Source organism: Zingiber officinale, unplaced genomic scaffold (assembly GCF_018446385.1).
Source record: "Zingiber officinale cultivar Zhangliang unplaced genomic scaffold, Zo_v1.1 ctg230, whole genome shotgun sequence".
Classification (NCBI taxonomy): domain Eukaryota; kingdom Viridiplantae; phylum Streptophyta; class Magnoliopsida; order Zingiberales; family Zingiberaceae; genus Zingiber; species Zingiber officinale.
In genome coordinates, this window is record NW_024589905.1 from 26233 (window position 1) to 50807 (window position 24575).

The following is a 24575-nucleotide window of genomic DNA, read 5'->3' on the forward strand; positions in this document are numbered from 1 at the left end:
TCGATTGATATAGATATGAACCTACTACCCTAGGACATTATTATACTTATTTATATAGCACAAATACACACAAGTATAATAATCACAATGCCTTTATTTATATATCAGAAATATATGTACAAGAATATGATACAAAGAGTCCAAAAAGTAACCATCACATGATTGGCTCTAGGGCTCTCACTAACACTTTGACACCATATCTTTTTCTCTCAAACTAAATATCAAACTTTTCCTCATTCTGTCGAGATGCTTTTACTCTTCACCTCTTTTTAGATGTGCTATAATTATGTCTTTTTCTGTACTGTCCTTTATATTTTTCATCTTTGCAAACTTTATATTCCTGTATCTCCAGTTTGAAGGGGAGAAGGACGAAGACAAAGCATGTACCAGGTCAAATTTTATCTGACTTTTGTATCACAGCAATAGAGTGCTCAATCACAGTCAGCATTAGATCTCCTCCAATTTTCATAATCAATATCTACTGTTTTGTTGGATTCTCTTAGAGTTTCAGTTTTGTGTAACAAGATGGACATTGATAGATATTATTCTCCATCTTGAGAATAAGTGCTAAACTACAATTCTGTCCGTCCCTCATGAGATATTGTCGTACTTGAATCCTATATAATTTATGTAATGTTATCTTCTTTTTTTTCCTTTTTGGTTAATAATACTATACTTTCAATCATTACCATAAGTGGTTGTCTGTGCAGTTGAATCATGATGAGTTTGATAAAATTTTCATGGTATTTATCGATTAACAATGTCCTTTATTGGATTAAGTTATAATGAGAGGTTTTTTTGTTCTTGTATCAGGTCACATTTGTTGTCAGACACTTTAATGATCCACGGATTCTAAGTGCTGACATTAAAGATCTTCTCCTCCACTCAATATCATCATTGGTGCAATGCAAGGATTACCTGATAGCTTTTGAAAACAATAAGGAAGCAATTCATAGCTTGCCCAAGGCATTGTTATTGGCATTTGATAATAGGTCCTGGATACCAGTTACAAATATCATTCTCAGGTTATGTAAGGGTTCTGGATTTGGTGCATCAAAGCATCTTGAATCTTCATCATCAGCCCATTTTCAGGTTAGAAAGCCATTTTGGCACTCTAAAATTTTATACTATTTCTCATAATACATTATTTTTCTTCATGTAGGTATTACTTCGAGAGGCTTGCTGCAGTGATGAAACTCTATTTTCTTCATTTCTGAATCGTCTTTTTAACACACTAAGCTGGACCATGACTGAATTCTCAGTGTCTATCCGAGAGATGCAAGAGAACTGTCAGGTGCAATTCTTTTAAATGTTATACGACTAATATCATTCTTTTATGATTTGGACTATTAACATGTTGGAAGATGTGAACCAAGTCACGTTTGTGTATCTTTATATTGTGGGGTGGAATTCTTTGTTCATTACAAATGGGGGTATAAAGTCACCATCCTTCCAAAAATGTTCAGCCAAGGTTATATGCAACCCTCCCTTCCAGTTATTGAGAATGTCCCATACTCATTTAATTTTGTGGACCTTGAGGTTTATGGAACAAATTATTTTATTCAGGTTTCCAAGGAAGATTACCTGGGTTGTTATGAAGGTTTTGGTTTTTCATCACTAGTCATACCTTCTATCTTTGAGTCTGATGTAAGGCTGTCTAGAGTTCCTTAGTTCATATGGCGGGACATTACTCATAAGTGGAGACACCTGACCCAGCAGGTTGAGAATACTCCCATATGATTTGATGAGATCTTCTTGGGCATGAATATAGACATATTTGTATGTGTGTGTGTGTGTGTGTGTCTCTCTCTCTCTCTCTCTCTCTCTATATATATATATATATATATGATGCCATTCTTAACCAAATTCATAGCATTTTGGCTTAAGATGAGATTCTCCCTTGCGCTTTAATATGCTATAAGAATTAGTCTCTCACCTTTGATAATGTTGGGAATGAGGGTGGATGCTGAGAGTATAGCATTGTGCTTTTCATATGTGTGTACAAGTCTGCAATAGTTGATTGGGAGAGAGTTTGCTCCTCCTGTCCCATATTGTTAAGCAACAATCTCTTGTGCACGCTTGAATGTGACATATGAATGAAGGCTTTCCTTTCTGAGTGCAGGTTGGGTCGTGCTACCCTTTTAGGGCATCAGTAGTTACATTGATATATTGATTGTTTTTCAAGACTTGCATTGTGATGGATAATCAAACAAGTTAGGCATGATTTAATAATAGCGATGATAATGAGTTGTAATGGATGAATATTCAAGGGGCATTGATGCATGTAACTGCGAGTAGCACTCTTAGGAAAATTTAAGTATTGCAAATGATATCTGTAATATGTTGTTTGGTTGTTTGCAAATCACTTCATGGTTGTCAATATTGGTGCCTCGATTAGGATGGCGTTTCAAAAATTTTGGTTTACGTGGTATCACATTGGTTTAGAATCAGAAAAAAGAGATAGAAAAATAAAATAAAATGGAAAAAATAAATTAATATGGTTATTATTATTATTATTATGCTAAAAATATAAATATAATATTTTATTTTAATATTAGTAATTAATAATAATTAATAAAAACAACAAAAGTACAATATCAGTTATACTGATTATGAAAATAACTATTATCAAGACTAATATGATATTTTTGACATTTCTTTATTAATGATAGTTTTATTATTCTAATATTGATTTAGTTTAAATAAAGTTCATGGCATTTTTGCTAAGGATAAGTTGCTCTCCTCATGCTTTAATATGATGTGAGAACTAGTCTCCCATTTTGATAATGTTGAGTTGGAGGGGCCATGTTGAGAGAGTAGCAATGTGTTCCTCAGAAGTCGTGTGTAGAAGTTTGCACAAGTGCATTGGGAACAGGAGTTTGCTCCTGCTCATATAATTAAGGGACACCCTCTTGTGCATGCTTAAGTGTGAACTTTTAGGGTCTCCTGTCTAGTGCAGGTTGTATAATGGATAACGCAATTAATTAGGCACGATTTAATAGTGATAATAATGAGTTGTAATTGCTGAATATTTAAGGGGCATTTGGTTGCTTGAAGTTAGTTGTGCATGTAACACTGAGCACTCAGGCACTCAGGTAAATTTGAGTTCTGCAGATAATATCTGCAAATATGTTTGGTTACTTGCAAATCAGTTCATGGTTGTCAATATTGATGTTGGGAAAAAAGATTTTAATATATATATAATGTAAAAAAATAAAATTATTATTGTTATTGTAGTAAATGGATTAATTTAATATTTTAATATCTTTTTGGTCATGGATTCTATTTTTTTTATATTAATTAAATACTTACTCTGTCATAAGGTTTTTATTATAGTTCACTATTAAATGCTTATGGTAATACCGTTGTTTTAAATATAATTCAGTATTATTAGTAGAAATATTTGTAATCATCAATAATTAATAGAAACAACAAAAGTACAATAATACTGATACGGATAATGAAACTAATCATTTTCAAGGATAATTTGATATTTTAATTAGTGATATTACATTATTTTAATATTAGTTAAGTTTATTTAGTTGTACTTCAATTTATATTATAATTGTCTATGATAATTGAAATTAAAATATTGATGATGATAAGATTGTCTAGCTCAACGTTGCAATGTTCATTATTAAAAATATTATTACATTACCAAGTTTATTATTATTATGTTGTTGTTGTTGTTACCAAGTTTATTATGTGTTTGTGATAATAACAGTAATAATTTATCACCTTCAATATGGTCTTTTAATACCTAAGGTACTGATTTCACTATTGCAGGTTGGTGATTTGCAGCAAAGAAGATGCGGTGTTGTTTTTGATCTGTCATGCAGTCTTGCAAGGCTTCTGGAATTTTGTACGAGGGAGATTCCCCAGGTTTTTCTTTTGGGGCCTGATATGAATTTACGACGACTTATAGAGTTGATCATTTTTATTCTGAACCACATAATTTCAGCATCTGATGCCGAATTCTTTGACATGTAAGTTTGCATACATCTTTAGTTATTTTGCTTAAGATAAATGTCTTGTTCCCAAAATGTTAGTCAATACAGTATTGAATCTAATTCTATAAGCTTAGCATATGCATGAACATTTAGATTCCTTTCATGTTGAAGTATAAAGAAAAAAAATTGTTTTACAGTTAGGTTATATATCTATATCGATGTTTAATATCTTACAAAGAAAAAATTGGAATGATACTGTTTCAAAACAGTATTGTTCCTGTTCCTGTAGGGAATCTGAGAAGACGGAATTGCCGGTGTGATGTGTCTGGATTGTTGACGGCATTTCCATCACCGCCCTCGGATGGATCGGTGAGTTGATCGCAGTGCTGATCGAGTTGTCGCGGCCCTGACGGGTGGATGGATGTGAGTCAGCTGAGGAGCCGGATCTGAGGTCGGCGGCATGGGATCCGATGCAGCAGGGATCCAAAGAGACGACACGTAGGCCGGACATGATAGCGGTTCGCAGGCCGGCACACGATACACCGGCAGGATAATACCAGTAACTCACAAGCATAATAACGGTGTGAATAGCGAAACACATCGGCTCGATGGTCGGAACCCCATCTCGACTCGAAGGCCGGCGTAGACAAATAGTACAAGCGGCGTCGGCCGTTGGAGGCGGCGGGGGTGGCCGCAGGAGGCGGCGGCCGCAGGAAGGCTGAGGCGGCGATGACAGCAGCCGATGGAGGCGGCTGCGACAGCGGTGAAGTCCGCTGGAGGCAGCGGCGGCGGTTGCTGGAGGTTATGGCAGTGGTGACAGCAGCCGATGGAGGCGGCTGCGACAACGGCGACGGCCGCTGATAGCAGAGACGATCCTCCTAGGCGGTGTCGGCGACGTGAGGCGCTGGCGGCAGTGGCGAGAGCCACCGAAGTCGGAGGAGAAGGGAGGAGGTGACCCCGAAGATGGTCGTCGCCGGCAGATCTCTCCGGCAGCAGCGACGAAGGACCAAGAAGAAGCCGGAACCCCTTCTTGTGGCGGCTGAGGCGGAACCTCGCCCGGAGAAGCCCTCCTCACGGTGGCGGCGTCGATGCGAAGAGGCCGGAGGAAAGGGATAGAGGAGAGGAGGAGGGGAGCGGTCGGCCGTCGGCGTCGTCAAGGCGTGTAAGAGGAAGCAAGCCCCGTTCCTAGCAGCGGCTCAAAAAACGGACCCCCCCCTTTGAAGATGAACAGTGTTGCCTTTTAACACCAAACCCTACTCATGCCAAAAAATCAAAATGCCCTTCCTCTTTTTCTTAATTCCCTTTGGACCCCTCTCTATATATCTGCATCACAAGCTTCCCCTTCAAGTCTAGTCGAAGGAGGCGCGAGTTCGACTGACTGGACAGTCTATCGCCAAAGCTGAACCATTCCAGAGTGAAGGATCAAATCGCTGAACTCGTCATGTGATGCCTCACGAGTGGTCGCGAGAGATGGTAGCGATGCCGAGCGAACTACGAGAAATAATACCAAGTCGATAACCGGGCCGATGCTGAGCGAACGGCAAAACGTCAAGCAAGCGACGAGTAAAATGCTAGTAGACCAAGCGACGCGCGGGATAACGAGCAGACAGAGCGGACGAGCGATGTCGAACGCACGACCTCGAAGTTGCCAACCGGGCGATCGGAAGGATGTCGATCAGGTGGATAGACGTCGGGCGGATGATGTCGATCGCTCAATTACGAAGATGATGACCGGGCGATCGGAAGGATGTCGACCGGAAGAATGGAAATCGAGCCCAAGAAAATGCCGACCGGATGATTGTAAAATGTGATCGGGCAATCTCGAAATGTCGACATGGTGATCGTAAAATGTTGATCGGGCGAACGAGCGGGCGATGCCGAACGGGTGACCGAGAAAATGTCGGCCAATCAACCATAAGATACTGACCAGACCATCGAGAGAATGTCGAGTGTTCGGCCGAGCAGTTCAAGTGTATGGCCGAACGGGCGGCTGAGCGATAACGGTCGGACGACTACGAGAATGCTAAACGAGCAGCCCGGAGAATGCCGACAGGGTGATCGTAAAACGCCGATCGGATTGCCGTAAAATGCGACCGAGCGACCTGAAAATGTCAACCAGGTGACCATAAAATGCAAACCTGATGACCACCAGGATGTTGAGCAAAACAAGCGCGTGGCTAAGTGGACGATCATGCGGCTACTAAAGTGTCGACCAAGCGACGGAAAATAGGGCCAAGCGACTGCTAGGCAAGCTATCGGGCGAACGCCAAGTGAGTGCCTGGACAAATATCGAGCGAGAGGCGAAGCAGCGCTAGGCAGGAGTGGAGCCTGAAAACTGAGCGGGAGCATAGCCCGTGAAATCGAATGTGCACGGAGATGAAAGTCGTGAGCCGAACGGGCGCATCGCACGTGAACTGAACTGGAGTGTAGCCCGTGAGTCGAAGGCGCATGGAAGCGAAAGTCGTGAGCCGAACGGGTGCATAGCCTATGAGATATTCTGGTCCGAAATCAGTGGAGATACTCTTGTCCGCGACCATCGGAGATAGCTCGACCCCGAACGGGGGAGATAAGATGCTCTTGTAAGCTGGTCTGTGGCCAGTGAGAAGTGTTCGACCCCGAACGGTGAAGATATGAGATCCGATATACTGGTCCGAGGCCAGTGAAGGCCTCTCGACCCCGAACGGGGGAGATAGATGCTCGTGAAGATTGCTCGACCCCGAACGGGGGAGATAGAATATCTGATAAGACTGGTCCGAGACCAGTGAAGGCCTCTCGACCCCGAACGGGGGAGATGGATGATTTGATAAGCTGGTCTCGACCCCGAACGGGGGAGATGGATGATCTGCTAAGCTGGTCTCGACCTCGCTCGGGAAACTATGATAGATTCTATAACCGAAAGAGAATGAAAAATTGACCGGCCGACCAACAGAGGATCTGACTTAATTTCTCGACTCCCGAGTACTCGTGGAGTGGGGAGAATATGATATACCCGTCGAAACCCATCAAGGTCATGAATATGGCAGAATTTTCCGGTGTCCATCTTCACGTTCCAGATCAGGTGCGTTCCCACAAACGGCGTCAAATATGTTCCTGTCGGGAATCTGAGAAGACGGAATTGCCAGTGTGATGTGTCTGGAATGTTGACGGCATTTCCGTGACTTAGCTGGTGAGCTGTCTTCGGTGTTGACCAAGTCGTCAGAAGTCCTCTGGTCAACAGTACCTGTATCAGCGACCGGGTTACCCCGGTCCCTGGTACCCCGATGCTCGAGGCGGGTCCCATGAATATATAAGCAGTCGAATAATGATAGAGCAACTAAATAAATACAAGGCGAGTACAGTGACATACCCTGGCCCCCGGGAGGGCGCCCTCGGATGGATCGGTGAGCTGATAGCGGTGCTGATCGAGTCGTCGCGGCCTTGACGGGTGGATGGATGTGAGTCAGTTGAGGAGCCGGATCTGAGGTCGGCGACATGGGATCCGATGCAGCAGGGATCCAAAGAGACGGCACGTAGGCCGGACATGATAGCGGCTCGTAGGCCGGCACACGGCACGTGAGCTGGATAATACCAGTAACTCACAAGCATAATAAAGGTGCGAATAGCGAAACACATCGGCTCAATGGTCGGAACCCCATCTCGACTCGAAGGTCGGCATAGACAAACAGTACGAGCGGCGTCGGCCGCTGGAGGCGGCGGTGGCCGCAGGAGGCTGAGGCGACGATGCCAGTTGCTGATGGAGGCGGCTGCGACAACAGTGAAGGTTGCTGGAGGCGGCGACGGTCGCTGGAGGTGGCCGCTGGAGGCTGTGGCGGCGGTGACAGCAGCTGATGGAGGCGGCTGCGACAGCGGCGACGACCGTTGATAGCAGAGACGATCCTCTTAGGTGGCGTTGGCGGCGTGAGGCGCCGACGGCGGCGGTGGGAGGCACCGAAGTCGGAGGAGAAGGGAGGAGGTGGCCCCGAAGATGGTCGTCGCCGGCGGATCTCTCCGGCGGCAGCGACGAAGGACCAAGAAGAAGACGGAACCCCTTCTTGTGGCGGCTGAGGCGGAACCCCGCTCGAAGAAGCCCTCCTCACGGTGGCGGCGCCGGCGCGAAGAGGCCGGAGGAAAGGGATAGAGGAGAGGAGGAGGGGAGCGGCCGGCCGCTGGCGTCGGCAAGGCGTGTAAGAGGAAGCAAGCCCTGTTCCTCGCGGCGGCTCAAAGCACGAACCCCCCTCCCCCCCTTTGAAGATGAACAGTGTTGCTTTTTAACACCAAACCTTACTCATGCCAAAAGACCGAAGTGCCTTTCCTCTTTTTCTTAATTCCCTTTGGACCCCTCTCCATATGTCCGCATCAGTTCCGTTTAGGTCAGGTGCTGATCACTCCAAGGAGGAGGGGAAAGAAGAAGCAGAGGAGGAGGTGTTGGAGGAAGAAGAGGGCGAAGATGAGCTAGCCTACTGATGCATTGGGAGGAGGTGGTGCCCATCACTTTGGCATGCCTCTTGATTTTCAACCATGGTTGTATTGATTGAATAGTACATGTTAAGGTTTAAATCAGGTAAGTCAACAAAGAAAAAAGACACTTCTGTTATGATTTCCAAGTTTATTGATGAGAGGAAGCAACTTTGAAAAAAGAAAGTAAAACAACTTGGAAAAAGGAAACAATAAAAAACTTGTAAAGAACAACATAACACGAGGCAAACTCAAGGGCAACAAAAATATCAACAAGATTGGGGACTTGAAGATAGAGCCATGAGAGATTACGAGTGAAATGTAATCTTTGGTTTAAGTATTTGGGCAACATCATTGAGGGATGATGTGTATAGATAGGTAGGTGTGGACTATCAAGTGTGTTGGGGGAAGCATTCAACCAATGAACAAGTCTCAAGTTGTAGTCATAGATAAACTCGATTTGGTAATGTTGCAGTTGGCTTATGGAGTGTAAGCTTAGTGAAATCCAATGTTGTCAAAATCGCGAGTCGGAACGTAGAATCGCACGATTCTACGCATTTTTGGTGGCCTTCCGCGTTGCGTGCCCAGGCGGAAGCGGAATCGGGTGGAATCGTGCAGAATCGCGTGGAAGCGTAGCGGAAATCGTAGACTCGTAAGAGTCCAGCGATTCTACGCGAAATGTCCGCTGGTTTTCCAAGACCAGAAGGTCGATCGCAGCGATCGATCAAACACGGGTCCAAGAAACTTTTCTCCTTCAGAAAAATAGGGAGATCGATCTATGGACCGATCCACCTATGGCCTGATCGGTCCACAGACCGATCGGCCCTTGCAGAGCCCTGATTTCCGCCTTCGTCACGTGTTTCTCACGAGTCGGTTGTCGTTTTCTGCGTGGGACAGAGGGATAGGGAGAGTTTCGGGACAGAAGATTTGATCTGTCTTACCCTAACTTTCCTAAGTCGCGTCGCGAGCCATTGTCGCCGCAACTGCTGTGCTTCGTTCTTCTTCAGCAACCATCGTCTCCTTCACATATGCGTCTGTCTCCTCCTCCCTGTGCGTTCGGTGTGCGTCGACCGGCACTGTGACTGACTTCGATTAAAGGTACGCCACCATCCGCCTCTGTCCCTTCTCCATCTATCTCATCTGTGGGTCTCTGTTCTTTACTTCTTTGGCCGTCTCTGTCCCGTCTGCATCTCTGAAGGTTGTTGGCCACGTCTGTGGTTCGCGAGCTGCTGTTGCAGAGTTGCAGTGTCGTTGGTGAAGCTGAAGCTGCGTGGTGGTGTTCTTGTTCTTCTTTAATTTCACGAAAATGAGTAGAGAAGCTAGTGTTGGTGGGTCTGGTGAAGCAAGCTCCAATAGTGGTGCAGCCACTCCAAGCGTAGCTTCCACAACTAGTGGAACTTCAGATTCCAAAAGATTGGCAGTGAATGCTCCTGGAAATAGATCTGATCCAGGTTGGAAACATGGAATTGCAGTTGATGAAAATCCAAAGAAAGTGCAATGCAAATACTGTCAAAAGGTGATAAATGGAGGGATTTATAGACTCAAGCATCATTTGGCAGGAACACAAAAGGATGTTGGAGCATGCAAGGCGGTTAGTGATGATGTAAGGAAGGAAATGTGGAAAATTGTATCCTCATTGCAAGAAAATTTAATAAAGAGGGCAAAGGAGATTGAAGGAAGATCAAGTGATTCAAGTCCTCTTGGCCAATATGAAGATGAGGAGGTGGAGGGTGCAAAAAGACAAAGGCGAGAAATTGCAAAGAATTCTGCTGATCTATTCAAGAAAAGGGGTGTGAGTAGTCAAACTACCATCAATGGCATTTTCAAGAAGAATTTGAGGGAGGAAGCTTGCCAAGGGATTGCCTCTTTTTTCTACAATAATGCTATACCTTTTCATGTGGCAAAAAGTGATGAATTCAAGAAGATGCTAGACTTGGTTGCAAGACATGGTATTGGCTTTAAGCCTCCATCCTACCATGAGATTAGAGTCAAGTATTTGAAACAACAAGTTGATTGCACCAAAGAAGTTATAGAGCAGCACAAAGCATTTTGGAAGAAAATGGGATGCACAATTATGACTGATGGGTGGACAGATAAGAGGAGGAGGACTATATTAAACTTCTTGGTTAATAGTCCTATGGGAACCATTTTTTTGAAGTCAATTGATGCATCTGATATATCTAAAACAGCTAACAAGATTTTCAAGTTGATGGATGAAATTGTTGAAGAAGTTGGTGAAGAGAATGTAGTGCAAATTGTCACAGACAATGCAGCAAACTACAAAGCAGCCGGGGAGATGTTGATGGGGAAGAGAAAGAGGCTATATTGGACGCCTTGTGCAGCTCATTGCATCGATTTAATGTTGGAGGATTTTGAAAAAAAGATACCAATACATAAAGAGACAATTGCACGAGGTAAAAAGATCACAACTTACATCTATTCAAAGACTGCGCTTATTTCTCTATTGCATCATTTTACCAAAGAAAAGGATTTGATTAGACTAGCCACTACCCGTTTTGCCACATCTTACTTGACTTTGGGTTGCTTGAATGACAATAAGGGAGCATTGATTAGAATGTTTACATCCAAAGAATGGAAATCTAGTCAATTTGCAAAGACTAAAGATGGAAAGGTTATTGAAAATGTGGTAATGGATAAGGACTTCTGGAAAAGCATTATTACATGCTTGAGGAGTGCTTATCCTTTGATCAAAGTCCTTCGTTTAGTAGACTCAGATGAGAAGCCTGCCATGGGGTTCATTTATGAGGAAATGGACAGGGCCAAAGAAAAGATACAAGCTGCCTTTAATGGTATTAAGAAAAGGTAACTTAATTTATTACTAATTATTAAATACTCGTATAAATTTATAATTTCTTGGAAACTAATTCAAATTTTTTCTCACTCTTTAGTTACTTGCCTCTATGGGAAATTATAGATGCAAGATGGGATAATCAACTACATCGGCCTTTGCATGCTACGGGCTATTACCTTAACCCTCAATTTCATTACAGTCCTAATTTTAAAGCTGACTTTGAAGTGAAAAGAGGAATATATGATTGTCTACAAAGGATGGTTGAAAGTATGGAAGAAGTAAAGAAGATTGATGCTCAACTGGAAGACTTCAAATATCGAAAGAAATTCTTTGGTAGTGCAGTAGCCACTTGTGGAATTGAAACCAAAACTCCAGCACAATGGTGGGAATCATATGGTTATGAACATCCTGAGTTGCAAAAGTTTGCTATTTGTGTTTTGAGCTTGACATGCAGCTCATCTGGCTGTGAGAGGAATTGGAGTGCATTTGAGATGGTATTGCATTTCATTCTTGAATGAAATTACCTAGTTGTATGTGATTATATGAGTATGTGTTAATTGATTTTGTTATTATTTAGGTCCACACTAAGAGAAGAAATCGTTTGAAGGCAAAAACGATGAATGATGTAGTCTTTGTGATGGCTAATTCAAAATTAGCCAAGAAGAAGGAATTGAGGAAAGTCAATGATTATAGCATTGATGACCTAGCTTCTGATGATGATTGGATTGTGGATGATAGTGAAAATTTAGATTTGGATGCTTCAAATGAAGATTTGGTTCCAGTTGAAGAAGGACCTAGTAGTGGAGCACCTCATGATGATTTGGAGCTGCCTAGTTATGATGATGATGAAGTTGAAGAAGGTGGAGATGCCATGGAGGATGCTGGAGATGAAGAACACATGGAGGATGATTATGAATTCATGAATTTATGAAGTTTAGAACTTGACTATTATTTTTCATGTTGTAGACTTATATGTTATCTAAAATTTGTGACTTATGACTTATTTTATGTGTGGATTGTAGAAGACCTTATAAATGTTTAGTTTAATTAAATGTTTAATGTGTTTTTGAGGTTATTAATCTTATCTATGTTATTTTCTATGAGTATATATATGTTTATGTATAATTTTACATTTTGGTAGAAACTTACGATTCGTGTTACGATACTACGAGTTTACGATTCTACAACTCCCTTCCGTTTCAACGTAGAATCTCGATTTTGACAACCTTGGTGAAATCGAGATCTTTGAGCAAATTTAGTTGACCGCTGGTGAGCCTCAGTTGACTAGAATGTTTACTCGACCAAGGGTCGAATGCAAGGGTTCAGAGAGCACAGTGTTTCTATTTGGGCTCCAATCGACTGGAATTGGATCCAACTAGAAACTTGAGCAGATGGCTGTACAACAACTACCTTTGCCCAATTAGTCGACTGAAAGCTAGACCAAGAGTTGAATGCAAGGGTTCAGAATATTGGGGCTCCAGTGGACTGGAACTGGATCCAGTCAGCTAGAAACTTGAGCAGATAGCTGTACAACAACTACTGTTGCCCAATGAGTCGACCGAAAGCTAGTTCAATTACTAGAGATAGGGCTGAGCGATCAGTTAAAACCGAACCGATTGAACTGATTAAACCAATAACTGAACAAACCGAACTTATTTCGAACCAACCGAACTTTTCAAAAAAAAAAATACTGAACCGACTGAATCGATAAAACATTGGTTAATTCTGTTTTCAACCGAAATAACTGAATTTTTCAATTGGGGAATGCCCCCAGTCGAATGGTTTCTGGTGGCGAAGGAACTGACACCAATCAATTGGATCAATTAATTGGGCATTGGTTCAACTTATAACATCAGTTTCACTGAATTTCGATTTTCAAAACTGTAACCGAACCGATTAAACTGATATTTTAAGGAAAAAACTGAATTTCTGAATTAACCGAACCGAACTTTTAATTTCGGTCTGTTTAACCGAATTTTTGCTCACCCCTAACTAGAGATGGACAAGAGCCTTTGGGACATATTCTATAAGAAAGCTCATAGGGAGCTGAGTTTAGAGAGGTTGCTCGGAAAAGTTTCTAAAACTCTTTATGTTGTACTTACAATATTCAATAGTTTCCAAGGGCTTTAGATAAGATTGAAGGTGTACATTTATTGTATTGAGAGGGAATGATGTAAACATTCCAAGTAGGGATTGTAAGAACTAGTACGGTGCGGGTGCAGGGTATAGTGGAGACATTTGAGAGTGACTGACCTAACGAAGTATATGTCGTCGAGTTGTAGGAGCGGCGTCTCCTAACCACATTAACCAATTGTGCTAGCGTTATTTTTATCGTTATTATTTATATTTTTTCTTGTCTATCCTTGACACAAAAAACCAAAAACACATGCACATCACATGAATATTAACGATTAGTTGCCCTCCTTTTGCAAGTATATATATATATATATATATATATTTTAAATTCACACTTATTTGTGTCAACCTGGTATTGAATGTGAGAGCGAAATTGATTCACTAATATATGAATATGTAAACTTGATGGTTTGTAAATGTTATATAGTGTAGTAGCTGTAGTGCAGTAGTAGTTCCATTTCACTAGCAAGAGTTCTTGAATCATTGATGTTAAGATATTGATGGAAGTATGGTGTGGTAACTTTAATTTTCTTGAATTATTACAAGCATGTGTGAATTTTGTTATGACTGCTAATTCCATTTTACTTGGAAGTGCTCTTTTCAGTATCCTAATGTTAAGATATTGATGGAAGAGTACATGGTAGTTCACAAATTTCCAAAGCTCTTATCTAGAAACAATTTGTTTATTAGCGTTTGTTTTTTTGGCATATATCAATTAAGTAGATTACTTACACTTCTGGCTGTTAAACTGTGATTTTTTTCTTCTGAATTCTGCAGGTCTGTCAGGCGACCTAGTCAATATCAAGAGAAGTCAAATCGAACTATGATCTTAGCACCTCTTGTTGGTATTATAACTAGCCTAATGGATGCTCATTCTGATTCAGAACACAAGGATCTGAATGATGTCGTTGGAGTGTTTGCAAACATGGATTGTCCTGCTACAGTTTGTCAATGCTTGCTAGGCTACAATTGGGTTAGATGTTTCTATCTTGCTTCTATAATTGCAAGGACTTGACTTATTAACCTAATTGAATGCCTCTATTAGTAATTTCTGGCAAATAAAAGGTCAATCATATACTGAATCAGTTCAACCATAGGACTGGACTAAGTCACGTGTTTTCTTACTGTCGTTGCTAAAAAAACTCAATCGTATTGGGATATGTTTTTTCAATAAAACATGTATAATATTGTATTGAAACTCATGCTACATTGATCATGGGAATATATAGTCCTAGAAAGGCATTTTAGACGTGTGACACTGTAAACATATGCCATATGCAGTTACTTTATAAGATTTAAGAGCCTAGATAGGGCCTCTCTTGGCGAGGCAGGCCATCCATGCGGTGAAGTGTGAAAAGTGATTCAATACATCTGATCTTCAAGAACTTAATGAATATTGTTGAATGATTTCTCCATTGAAGACGACTAATCTTGTTATTCTGAAATATTAAAAATTTCAAGGAATATGGTATTGCATTCAATATAACCATAGGTATATATATATGACTAAATCCATGTGGCCCGTAGTACCTAATACTATTAAGAGTTTTTAGAATATAGGTACTATTTGTGTCTGACTTTTTACATGACTTAGAATGTAGACTAAGACATGACACCATAATGAAACGAAAACATTATACTCACGCACAAGTGAGATAAAGCTGAAGGAGTTAAACATATCACACAACCAACATTTTTTTTTTTACCTTAGATCAGCATGTAACTGAAAATGTCTTTGACCTCACATTAGCACGTTAACAAAGTAAGAGCATAAAAAGATGAGGGGTGAAGTGAATGAGGATGAAGAGACATTTCAGGAACAAATTGTCGAGTGAGCTCCTTCAGGTGACATTTCATGGCAGAGGAGCCTAGAGTGCAAAAGCACAAAGCACAACTTAAGGAAGACAAAAGACTAAGGACTCTTTGAGATGTGCCTGACGGAGACAAGTGTGTTGGAGATTGCACTACTGGGAAGAAACAAAAGGAATTTGCTGTTGGATATATGGACAGAGAGAAAAAAGGGAATGGAAATCTAGAGAGAAGGGTAATGAACAAAATGGTCGACAAATCTGAAATCAAACCACTAGGTTCCCTTTGCTACTCTACTTGAGAAGGAAGTCAAGGTGATGGAGAAGTCTACTTTCTGAGTAGCTCGAATCAGTAGAAGCTCACAACAGGACAGGTGTTGGAACAGAGGGCACCATGAGAACAATTCTAATGCACGGAGAACTTGGCTAGAGCTGTTAATCAAATTCAAATTTAGGTATCTGATGTGGGTATGGATGTAAGTGTCCTACTCGAGATTGTTCCGGGACACGGGACTTTGGAAAAGAATCAAAATTTTAAGATACAGGCATATAGAAGAGGCCTGTGAATGCTATTCATAGGATGATTGGGTTGAGAGAACAAGTTGTAGGTTCTTCAACGCAAGGAGTGCTGTTTAAGATACCTCATAAGTAATGAACCATGAATACAAGCTGGAGTCGAGGAAGAAGATGAGAACAAACAGAGAAGGAACTCCCAGATCGCAGTGGATATTTGACAATGTTACAGAGAGGCAGTAGGAAATTGACTTGCTCAAGCTTCCTCGCTCTGTTATTGTAGATGAGGATTTCAGAAATGTTGTAGACTGCAAATCTGAGGATTTAACCAACATAGTCAAGCAATCCCTAGTTTGTAAGGAAGCATCCTTGAGTCTTGCCATATATTTTGCATCAAAGGATCTAGATCTAGGAAAGGTGATGGGAGGATGTGGACCTTGGAGAGGTCTTTGTTGAGAGTAAAAATGTAGGAGTTGGAAAGTTAAGTGGCTTTGGTTGGGATGTAGACGTGCATGTTGGATGAATAGGAAGATAAAGTGGCTTCAGTTGTTGGAGATTGGGAATGCAGAGGCTTGTGCTATGGCTACATGGGCAATAGGCTGGCATCTCATGTGGGGATTTTAGCTTGTGAGTTGGTGTCTCTTGTAAACGCAAAGGTCAGTTTTTTTTTGCTTGGTGCTGGGAGACAATGTTTGAGAGAATCAACATCTCATCATTAGAGGTCCTTAAGTGCATGCACATCGATGATTCCTACATAGGCGCACGACACAGAGGAGGCAGGATGTGGACATCCATCCTCCTAAGGAGTAGAAGGTCGTGGTCTTTGAACTAGGAGGATGGCAAGATTGGACTAGAGGAGCGGTTATGTTGAGAGAAAATGGACGAGGGGAGGCCACTAACTGAAATCATCCCTGGGGCCCTCAGGGGATTGTTTCTCGAGAAAATCTTAACCTTGAAAAAGGGGCGGTGATGGGGGGCTTGGATACGATGTTAAGTTTGTAGAAAGTGTTGATTGTATTGCATCTAATATGATGATATAGGCCTATACTTAGACTATAATCCTAAAATATCTAATGTGGATCTATATCCAAAAAAAAAGGACAGCTCGGTGCACGAAGCTCCCGCCATGCGGGGTCCCGGGAAAGGATCCATTGTACGCAGCCTTATCCTACTTTTTGCAAGAGGTTGTTTTCAGGATTCGAACCTGTGACATTTTGGTCACATGACAACAACTTTATCGATGACAATAATTTTACCATTGCGCCAAGGCTCCCCTTCTAATGCGGATCTATATTCATGACTCATAATACCTGAATATAACAACAAAGTCTTTATCTCACTAAGTGCGAACAACTATGTAGATCCTCCTATACTATTGAGCTCAATCTCTTACTACATCTTTATCTATAGTTAAATGAATTTTATCCTATTTCATGTTAAGTCTTCTTCGGTCCGTCTCTTCCTCTATTAATGTGCATATTTGTTATAATTTCGCATTACTTAACTGAGACATTTATTGAACGCCTAAGTACATGTCTATGTCATCTTAAATGCATTACTCATAATTTTCTCTCAATAGGTGTAACCTTGACATTCTCTAATGTTCTCGTTTCTTATTTTCCATCGTTGTATTTCTACAATCTTTGCGCATCCACCTTAACATCCTCATCTCTGTGACTTTTATTTTTTGTCGTTCACTTCATAACCTAACATTCAACTTCATAAACATAGTAGATTTACCCGTCGTTGGTACCTTACAATCACAAAGAACAATTGAAGTCATCCTCCATGTCAAAAATCCTTCTTATATCTTATGTAAACCATCTTTATCAACTCCTCCATTCTCTTACAAAAATGATTCTAGATATTTAAAGTTCTCAAAAGTAATTCATCATCTGTTTAACAATTATCTTGCTACGTTTAATATTACTAAACTTAAATTTCATATATTTTGTCTTTACTCTACTAAGCCTAAAAGAAGGGGAGCCTTGTCGCAATAGTAAAATTACTTCGGTATGATCTAGATGTCACATGTTTGAGTCTCGAAAACAGCCTCTTGCAAAGTAGAGTAAAGCTGCGGAGAGCTTCTACTAAGCCTAAAACCTTTTACGTCTAATCTCAGGATTGACATTTACTTTTTCACGATGACCAAAACAATGTATCCGTAAACAACATGCACCATGATAACGTGTCTTGGATGTGTCCATTAAGTTCATTCATGACTAATGTCAAAAAGTATGAACTTAAAGCTAATCCTTCGTGTAATCCTATATTATAGGAAACACTTTAGTTAATCTGTTTGGAGCCTTTACTCTTATATTTATATCCTCATACATATCCTTAATTATTTTAATATACGCTATACTAACACTTTTTTTTTCTTGAATTTTGCACATAATTTTCCTTAAATCTCTGTTGTAAGCTTTTTCTAGGTCAATGAATATCATATGTAAATCTTGTTTCTTTTCTTGATATTTTTTCAATCAGCTGAGAAATATATATCTTATATTGTTAACGTCTAAATCTAAATTGATTTTTGATCACATTGATCTCCTTAATCTTTTCTATATTGTTTTTTCCCTATAGTTTTATTGTATGACTCATTACTTAATGCCCCTATAATTTACAAAATTTTGTACATCTCCTTTATTCGTATACAAGGGATTAGGGTCTTGCCCTTCACTGACCAAACATTTTCATTGTTTTTAATATCAGGTTAAATAAATCCGTTAACCATTTAATACTCTGTTTCCCTAAACACTACTATACTTCTATTGGAATATTATCTAATCCAATTGTTTTCCCATTTTGCATCCCATTTAACTTCTAGAATTTGAATTCTTGATAAAAGCTAAATTAGTCACATGAACCTTCCCTAAAATGTTGATGAAAATAGTTCTTCCACTATTTTATTTTTCTCATCCTTCATAGTTCCTATTGATTCATTTTTAATGTATTTTATTTGGGTAAGATCCCTTCATTCCCTTTCTCTCGCTCTAACTATTATATATATATATATATATATATATATATATGTTCTTTTCCCTTTTTTTTTATCAAGATGTCGATAAAATCGTTCAAAAGCTTTATTCTCGACTTAACTCACTACTTTCTTTGCTATGGTATATTTTTTAAAGTTTTCTTTATTTTTTTTCAAATGTACGGTAACTTATAGTTTGTTTGTTTTCCCACTACTTTCTCAAATACTTCCCCACTCCACCACTAAGATTCTTTATTTGATGGTGTCCATCCTCTTGATTCACTAGGTATGCTCTTCTTAAGCATTATTATCAAATTTGATGCCCTCTTAGCCTATGTCATAGTCGAATCTTCATATATTTCTCCTTATTTTTGTGCTTCTATCCTCTCCTTAAAGATACTTCACTTTTCATCGTTTAACTTTAATCACATGATTATAGAAGTCATGCATATTTTCCTTTTATTGATATTATGCATGAGATGCGTATCTAATACTGCTAACCTATGTTGGGTGGTTAAGTTTTCTTTAAGGATGACCTTTAGAAGCTTTATAATTTTTTTTATCTCTTCCTGACAATAAAAAAATAATAATTTGAGACTTATTATTCTTACTTTTGAATGTAACTAGGTGTTCTTCTCTCTTGAAAAATGTATTAGCTATTACGTCAATAGCTATCGTAAACTGTAATATATCTTTTCGTTCTTCATTTGTTAGTCCAAAATCGTGATCCCTATGAACTCTATATTCCTCATTTCTTACTCTTGCGTGCCCATTAGATCTCCTCTCATGAAAATCATCTCGTTTGTCAGAATGTTTTATATTACTTCATCTAGGTCTTCTCAAAACTTATTTTTGGTGTCATCTAATCGTACTTGAGGGGTATATATGTTAATTACATTAATAGTTTCTTTTGCTACCACTAGCTATAATCTTATCTCCTTTCCTAACTTAAAAACCCGAGTACTCTGTCATCTTTACCTTCTCTCCTTAATAACCACAAATATTAATTCTTCTAATAATCATTGTATCTATTATCTCCATTATTCTATGAGTGAATGTTCCATGTTCCAAAAAAATGATAATAATATTCGTAATGTCATTTCTATCAAATGTAGGGTATGATAGTTCTTGCATATTTAACATCAAACTCAAGTTCTTAGGTAGATGTAGCGGTTCCTGCTAAGACCCCACAACGCGTTCGTTATTGATGATGTGTGTCCTCTTGACTCATCGAGTACGCTCTTGGCCATTATTTTTAATTTGATGTCATCGTACCACATGTCATAATCGAGTCGTCGTGAATTTCTCTAATACTTATGTTTTATGTTATTTTTAAAGATATTTTATTTCTCATCCTTTAACTTTTAAAGATATTTTATTTCCCATCTTTTAATTTTCACCACTTCAACCATGAATGTTTTCCTACTACCAATACTATATATAACACCATTAACTTATGTTGGGTGATTAAGTTTTCTAATCTTTACAAATTTTATAATCTCTTCCTGCCCATAAGAAATTCAATTTGCAATACTTTTGAATGTAATTGGATATTTTTCTCTCTTTTTGAAAAACATATTAGCTATTATAAGTTGATAGCTATTAGGAGATCTAATATAATTTTTCCTAATTTATTTCTTTGTCCAAAATTATGACCTCCATGCAACCTGTCATATTTTTCATTTCTTACTTTACATGCTCATTTATGTCTCTTATTGAAATAAATTTTTGTACTACCTCATCTAGCTCTGCCAAAACTTATACTTGGTGTCTTCACCTAATCCTACTTGGAGGTTTATATATGCTAACTACATTAATAATTTATTTTGCTACTACTATCTTGAGAGCGATAATATTGTTTCTCTTCCTAATTACTCTTATTAGAATTATCTACAACAATACATATTTTACTTTTTCCTATGTTTCATAATTTAAAATTTGAGTTCTTTATATCTTTTGTCTTCTCTCTAGTAAGCATAAAATATTAATTCTTTTCCTAATCATAATATCTACTACTTCCATTGTTCTATCAGTGAGCGTTCCTTTGTTTTATATTCCAAATATAATACAATCAATATTCCTAATGCCTATTTTTATCTAACGTAAGGTGTGAGAACTTTTGCATATTTAACACTACACCTAAATTCTCATGGAGATATAGCGGTCTTTGCTAAGACGTTGTAATCGAATCTTGCAACACGTTCCTTCTAGGAAACAATATAGCATTAACGCAATAGTTTGTTGAATCCATAACATTTACTTATATTTGATGTTGGTTGGCAACCTAATACAACTCTGCTCGTTTATCTAGGTTTGGAATCGGACATGGCGGAGTATATTTGCCATGGACCGAGTTACTCATAGTAACTGAATGTTAAATACTACCAACACTAAAATTTCTAACGTGAATCCATATGGCTCATAATACTTAATAGTGTTAATATGAAACACTAAATTAAGTTTCTCAGGTGGTGACACCAAATATTGTAGGCCTTTTCTCTAATTATGAATTGGATGATTCATTAATATACTGTTTGCTATATTTTTAAACTAAATTGTAATACCCCTGCATATGCACTATGCGACAACTTGTTGGTCGATTCCATGCCACATGGTGACACCTTTTTATATCCTTGGTCCAGAGCTCCGTGATGTGTAAGAAGTTGGTAGTTTGAGAGCTAAGCAAGATTTTGTTGCAGTAGAAACCTAAGTAGCAGTTGAAGATTTGTTTGTTAGGATTTACTCGACACTTTTGATCTTATGCAGCTTAGCCTTCAATTGCAATTTGGATATGCATATTACTTTCCATTGCATTTTGCTTTCTTCCTTCCCAGCTTTTTGACGTGATCAATATACTAGTGCTGTTCTTAACAAGGTTTGAAATTTCGTTCTGAGTTGGGTTTACGGGCCTGGCTTGAACAAAAGTGCTTCTGTACCATATTGTCATGTTAGCGGATAGTGCCGGTTGAATAAGTGGAAGAGGAAAGGGCTGAGAAGAATGGCAAACAATAGAAGCAAAGAAGAGGACGAGGAAGAAGGTTCAGAACTGCTTGGATGAACACTTTGTGACGCCTTAATCAGAACCTCTGCTTGAACACTTTGCCTGTCGCTGTAACTGTGCCTCATCTCGAAGTTGTGTGCCAGTTGGGGTGACAGTAAATTTTGCCTTGTCGACTTGAACAATATTTAAAACCTTGCTCCTTAGTTTAGTAATTTTGTTAGTTAAATTATTAATCATCAGAAATGAGATAACGTAATAAACCTCCCCCTATCAATAAAGAACTCTCTCCAAGACTTGTCTTGAATTGCTGCTCTAAGTCCTTTTACAAAATATCACAAAAATGTGCTTAATAGGTTTCTAGCAATGCTGAAATTGCGATATCATTTCGATAGATCTTTTGCTGGATGTTATAATCTTAGTAGCATTTACCAAGTTTGGTTGTCGCTTTTAAATTCAAATCAGAACAAAATGAATGTATAATGTGAAGAAACTAGAGTCAGTCTAATTTCTTATATTATCAGTCTCACATGATTGCAGACTGCTGTTCTGAGAGGGGACGCCTCTCCTTCAAAGTTAAGGAAACTCGAGGAATTTTCCAGCAATCTGAGAAGCAGAACAGAGACCATAGAACATGGAGTAATCGGTAACTACGAAGAGGAAAACTGCTGCTGCATTTGTTATTCTTGTGATTCAGATTCTATGTTTGAGCCATGTCATCACATGTCTTGCCATGGATGTATCACAAGACACCTATTGAATGGCCAAAGGTGCTTCTTTTGTAATGCAGTCGTTACCAATGTTGTTAAACTGAAACCAAGATTAGGAAGCCGAGGAGTCGGAGCCGAACCATGGTCAGCCAACAGAGATTCATGATCATTGATTTCTATAACTTAGAAGCCTACATTATGTGCTGCTGTAGGGTTGATAAAGAACCCTATTTTTGGCGAAGATCACCAACATTACTGTACAGTAGTTGCAACAATGCAATGGAATAACAAACTCAAAACTAGTATATACCCATTTATATAAACCTCTTAATCTATGGTTTAGCATAGAAGTATGAGGGATCTACAAAAGGTGAATTTTGTAGAGTCTAGGCATTTTTTGTTGTTGTATATATGAGAATGTAACAAAAGAAAATCTTCTCTCCAGTGTTTTCGATTTAAATAAGGAGAGGATTGTGTAGGAATTTTGCTTTGTTCCCCTTCTTTGCATTGCTTGGAGCTAGTGTCGGTTTCTGGAACGCTCTCTCGTGGCAGGGTCATTTTGCCCAGCACCTGTTTTGTACCATGATTATCCACTGTACCTGCTATAAAGGCCAAGTTAAACATGCATACTTTTCTTTCCTAGGTCTCTATTTTAAATATTCTCGTGAAATCCTTTTAACTGCAAATGACAATGGGGCAATCATAATCATGTGATGCATTATGAGCTTTCTATACTTTGTCCTCTGGAACCATTTTAGATTCTTGTATTTGCCACTACAACGCTAATGCTATATAGTTCTATCTAATAAAATGTCATTGGTTGGTGAAACGTGTCTGGACCTGAAATGTGCACTCGGTTGTCTTTTTTTTTTTTTTTTGTCGTATTGTTCAACTTCACGCTGGTGTTTCTTATCGATCAAATAGTTATTCTGTAATGGAGATTTGGTATTGATGTGGGCAGCTTTGCACACATCTTTGAGAGCTGGATGAATGAAGTGTATTTTGTGTAGGGATGTAAATGAACTAAACGGTTTGCGAGCTATTCGGAGTTTGATTCGGTAAAAAGCTCGTTCGAGTTTGTTCGTTTATCTTATCGAGCCGAGCTCGAGCTCGATTTTGAGCTCGATAATTTTATTGAGCCGAGCTCAAGCTTAAGGATATTCGGCTCGTGAGCTTGTGAACATGTTCGTTTATAGGCTCGCGAATAAAAAAAAACGAGCCTTAAAATGAACTTTAAATCGAGTCAAAAAACGAACTTTAAAACGAGTCAAAAAACGACCACTAAAATGAGTAAAAAAATGAGTTTTAAAACGAGTCAAAAATGAATTCTAAACGAGTCCGAGTTCGCTTAACGAGTTAGGTTCGTTAATTCTGATAATCAAGCTAATAACGAGCCGAGCTCGAACTGTTCACGAGCTTGATAATTCTAAAACGAGCCGAGCTCGAGTCTAATATTGTTCGGTTCGATTCGGTTCGGTTTGTTTACATCCCTAATTTTGTGGATGCCCGAACTGTTATTTCCGTGACAGTTTAGTTTACAATTATCGTAGCTTCCCTTAATTATAATTTCTTAAATACCCAAATCAATTCCACTGCTGATTCTCCTTTCAGTTGGAGAGTTTCTTGCACTTCGATCTACCTTAACCCACATTGAAATTACTGATTTCCGTCGACAATTATCAATAATAATCTAGCATACCTAACTCGAAAGATAACTTGGAACTAGATGCAACACAAGGACGTGAGCATTAATATGCAAAATAGACATAGAGAATGGTATGAATTGACTAGACTGACCAACCTACCTGAATTGGTTAGACTAGCTCACTCCAACCAACAAGTCACTTACCGACGATGTATACTAATTGAAGAGCTCGACTCGCCATTGCCCTCTTCAACTGATTTGATCGCTCAAGCTAGTTGACCCTTGAAACTCCCTGGTTCATCAACCGGTTGAGCTCACCCATCCCCCATCGTCCAATTTTCCATTTAACTAAATGGACTCTTAGTCCTCCACTCTCAACCTCATCCTTGAGCCCCTCATCTCCCTTCACTCTCATTAGAGATGAGGAAAACACCTTCCTTTCCATGAAGCTAACACACAAAAAAAAAAATACTAAATAGTTGTGGATTCTATAACAATTACTTTTTAAAGAAAGATATATATGAAAACCATTGAGCTTTCGTCCCCAAATCTTTTGGCAAAGGTAGGTTTCCAATTTAAGATCTTGGTA

General features: G+C 39.3%; 1 protein-coding gene across 3 annotated transcripts; it reads left to right on the top strand.

The window, feature by feature from the left end:
* Positions 1 to 3844: 3844 nt before the first annotated feature.
* LOC122037026 lies at positions 3845 to 22823 on the top strand. 3 transcript variants are annotated; one of them, XM_042596477.1, is made up of 5 exons: positions 3845 to 3986; positions 4240 to 9482; positions 9583 to 11207; positions 14110 to 14305; positions 22172 to 22823. In XM_042596477.1, the coding sequence occupies exons 3-5, from the start codon at positions 9691 to 9693 to the stop codon at positions 22505 to 22507; spliced, it is 2049 nt and encodes a 682-aa protein (XP_042452411.1). In that variant the 5' UTR covers positions 3845 to 3986; positions 4240 to 9482; positions 9583 to 9690; the 3' UTR covers positions 22508 to 22823. The 3 variants fall into 3 exon arrangements, with proteins under 3 accessions (XP_042452411.1, XP_042452409.1, XP_042452410.1); XM_042596475.1 differs by lacking the exons at positions 14110 to 14305; positions 22172 to 22823 and adding exons at positions 11294 to 11690; positions 11774 to 12271; XM_042596476.1 differs by lacking the exons at positions 3845 to 3986; positions 4240 to 9482; positions 14110 to 14305; positions 22172 to 22823 and adding exons at positions 11294 to 11690; positions 11774 to 12271 and having other exon boundaries at positions 9526 to 11207.
* The last annotated feature ends 1752 nt before the right edge of the window (positions 22824 to 24575 follow it).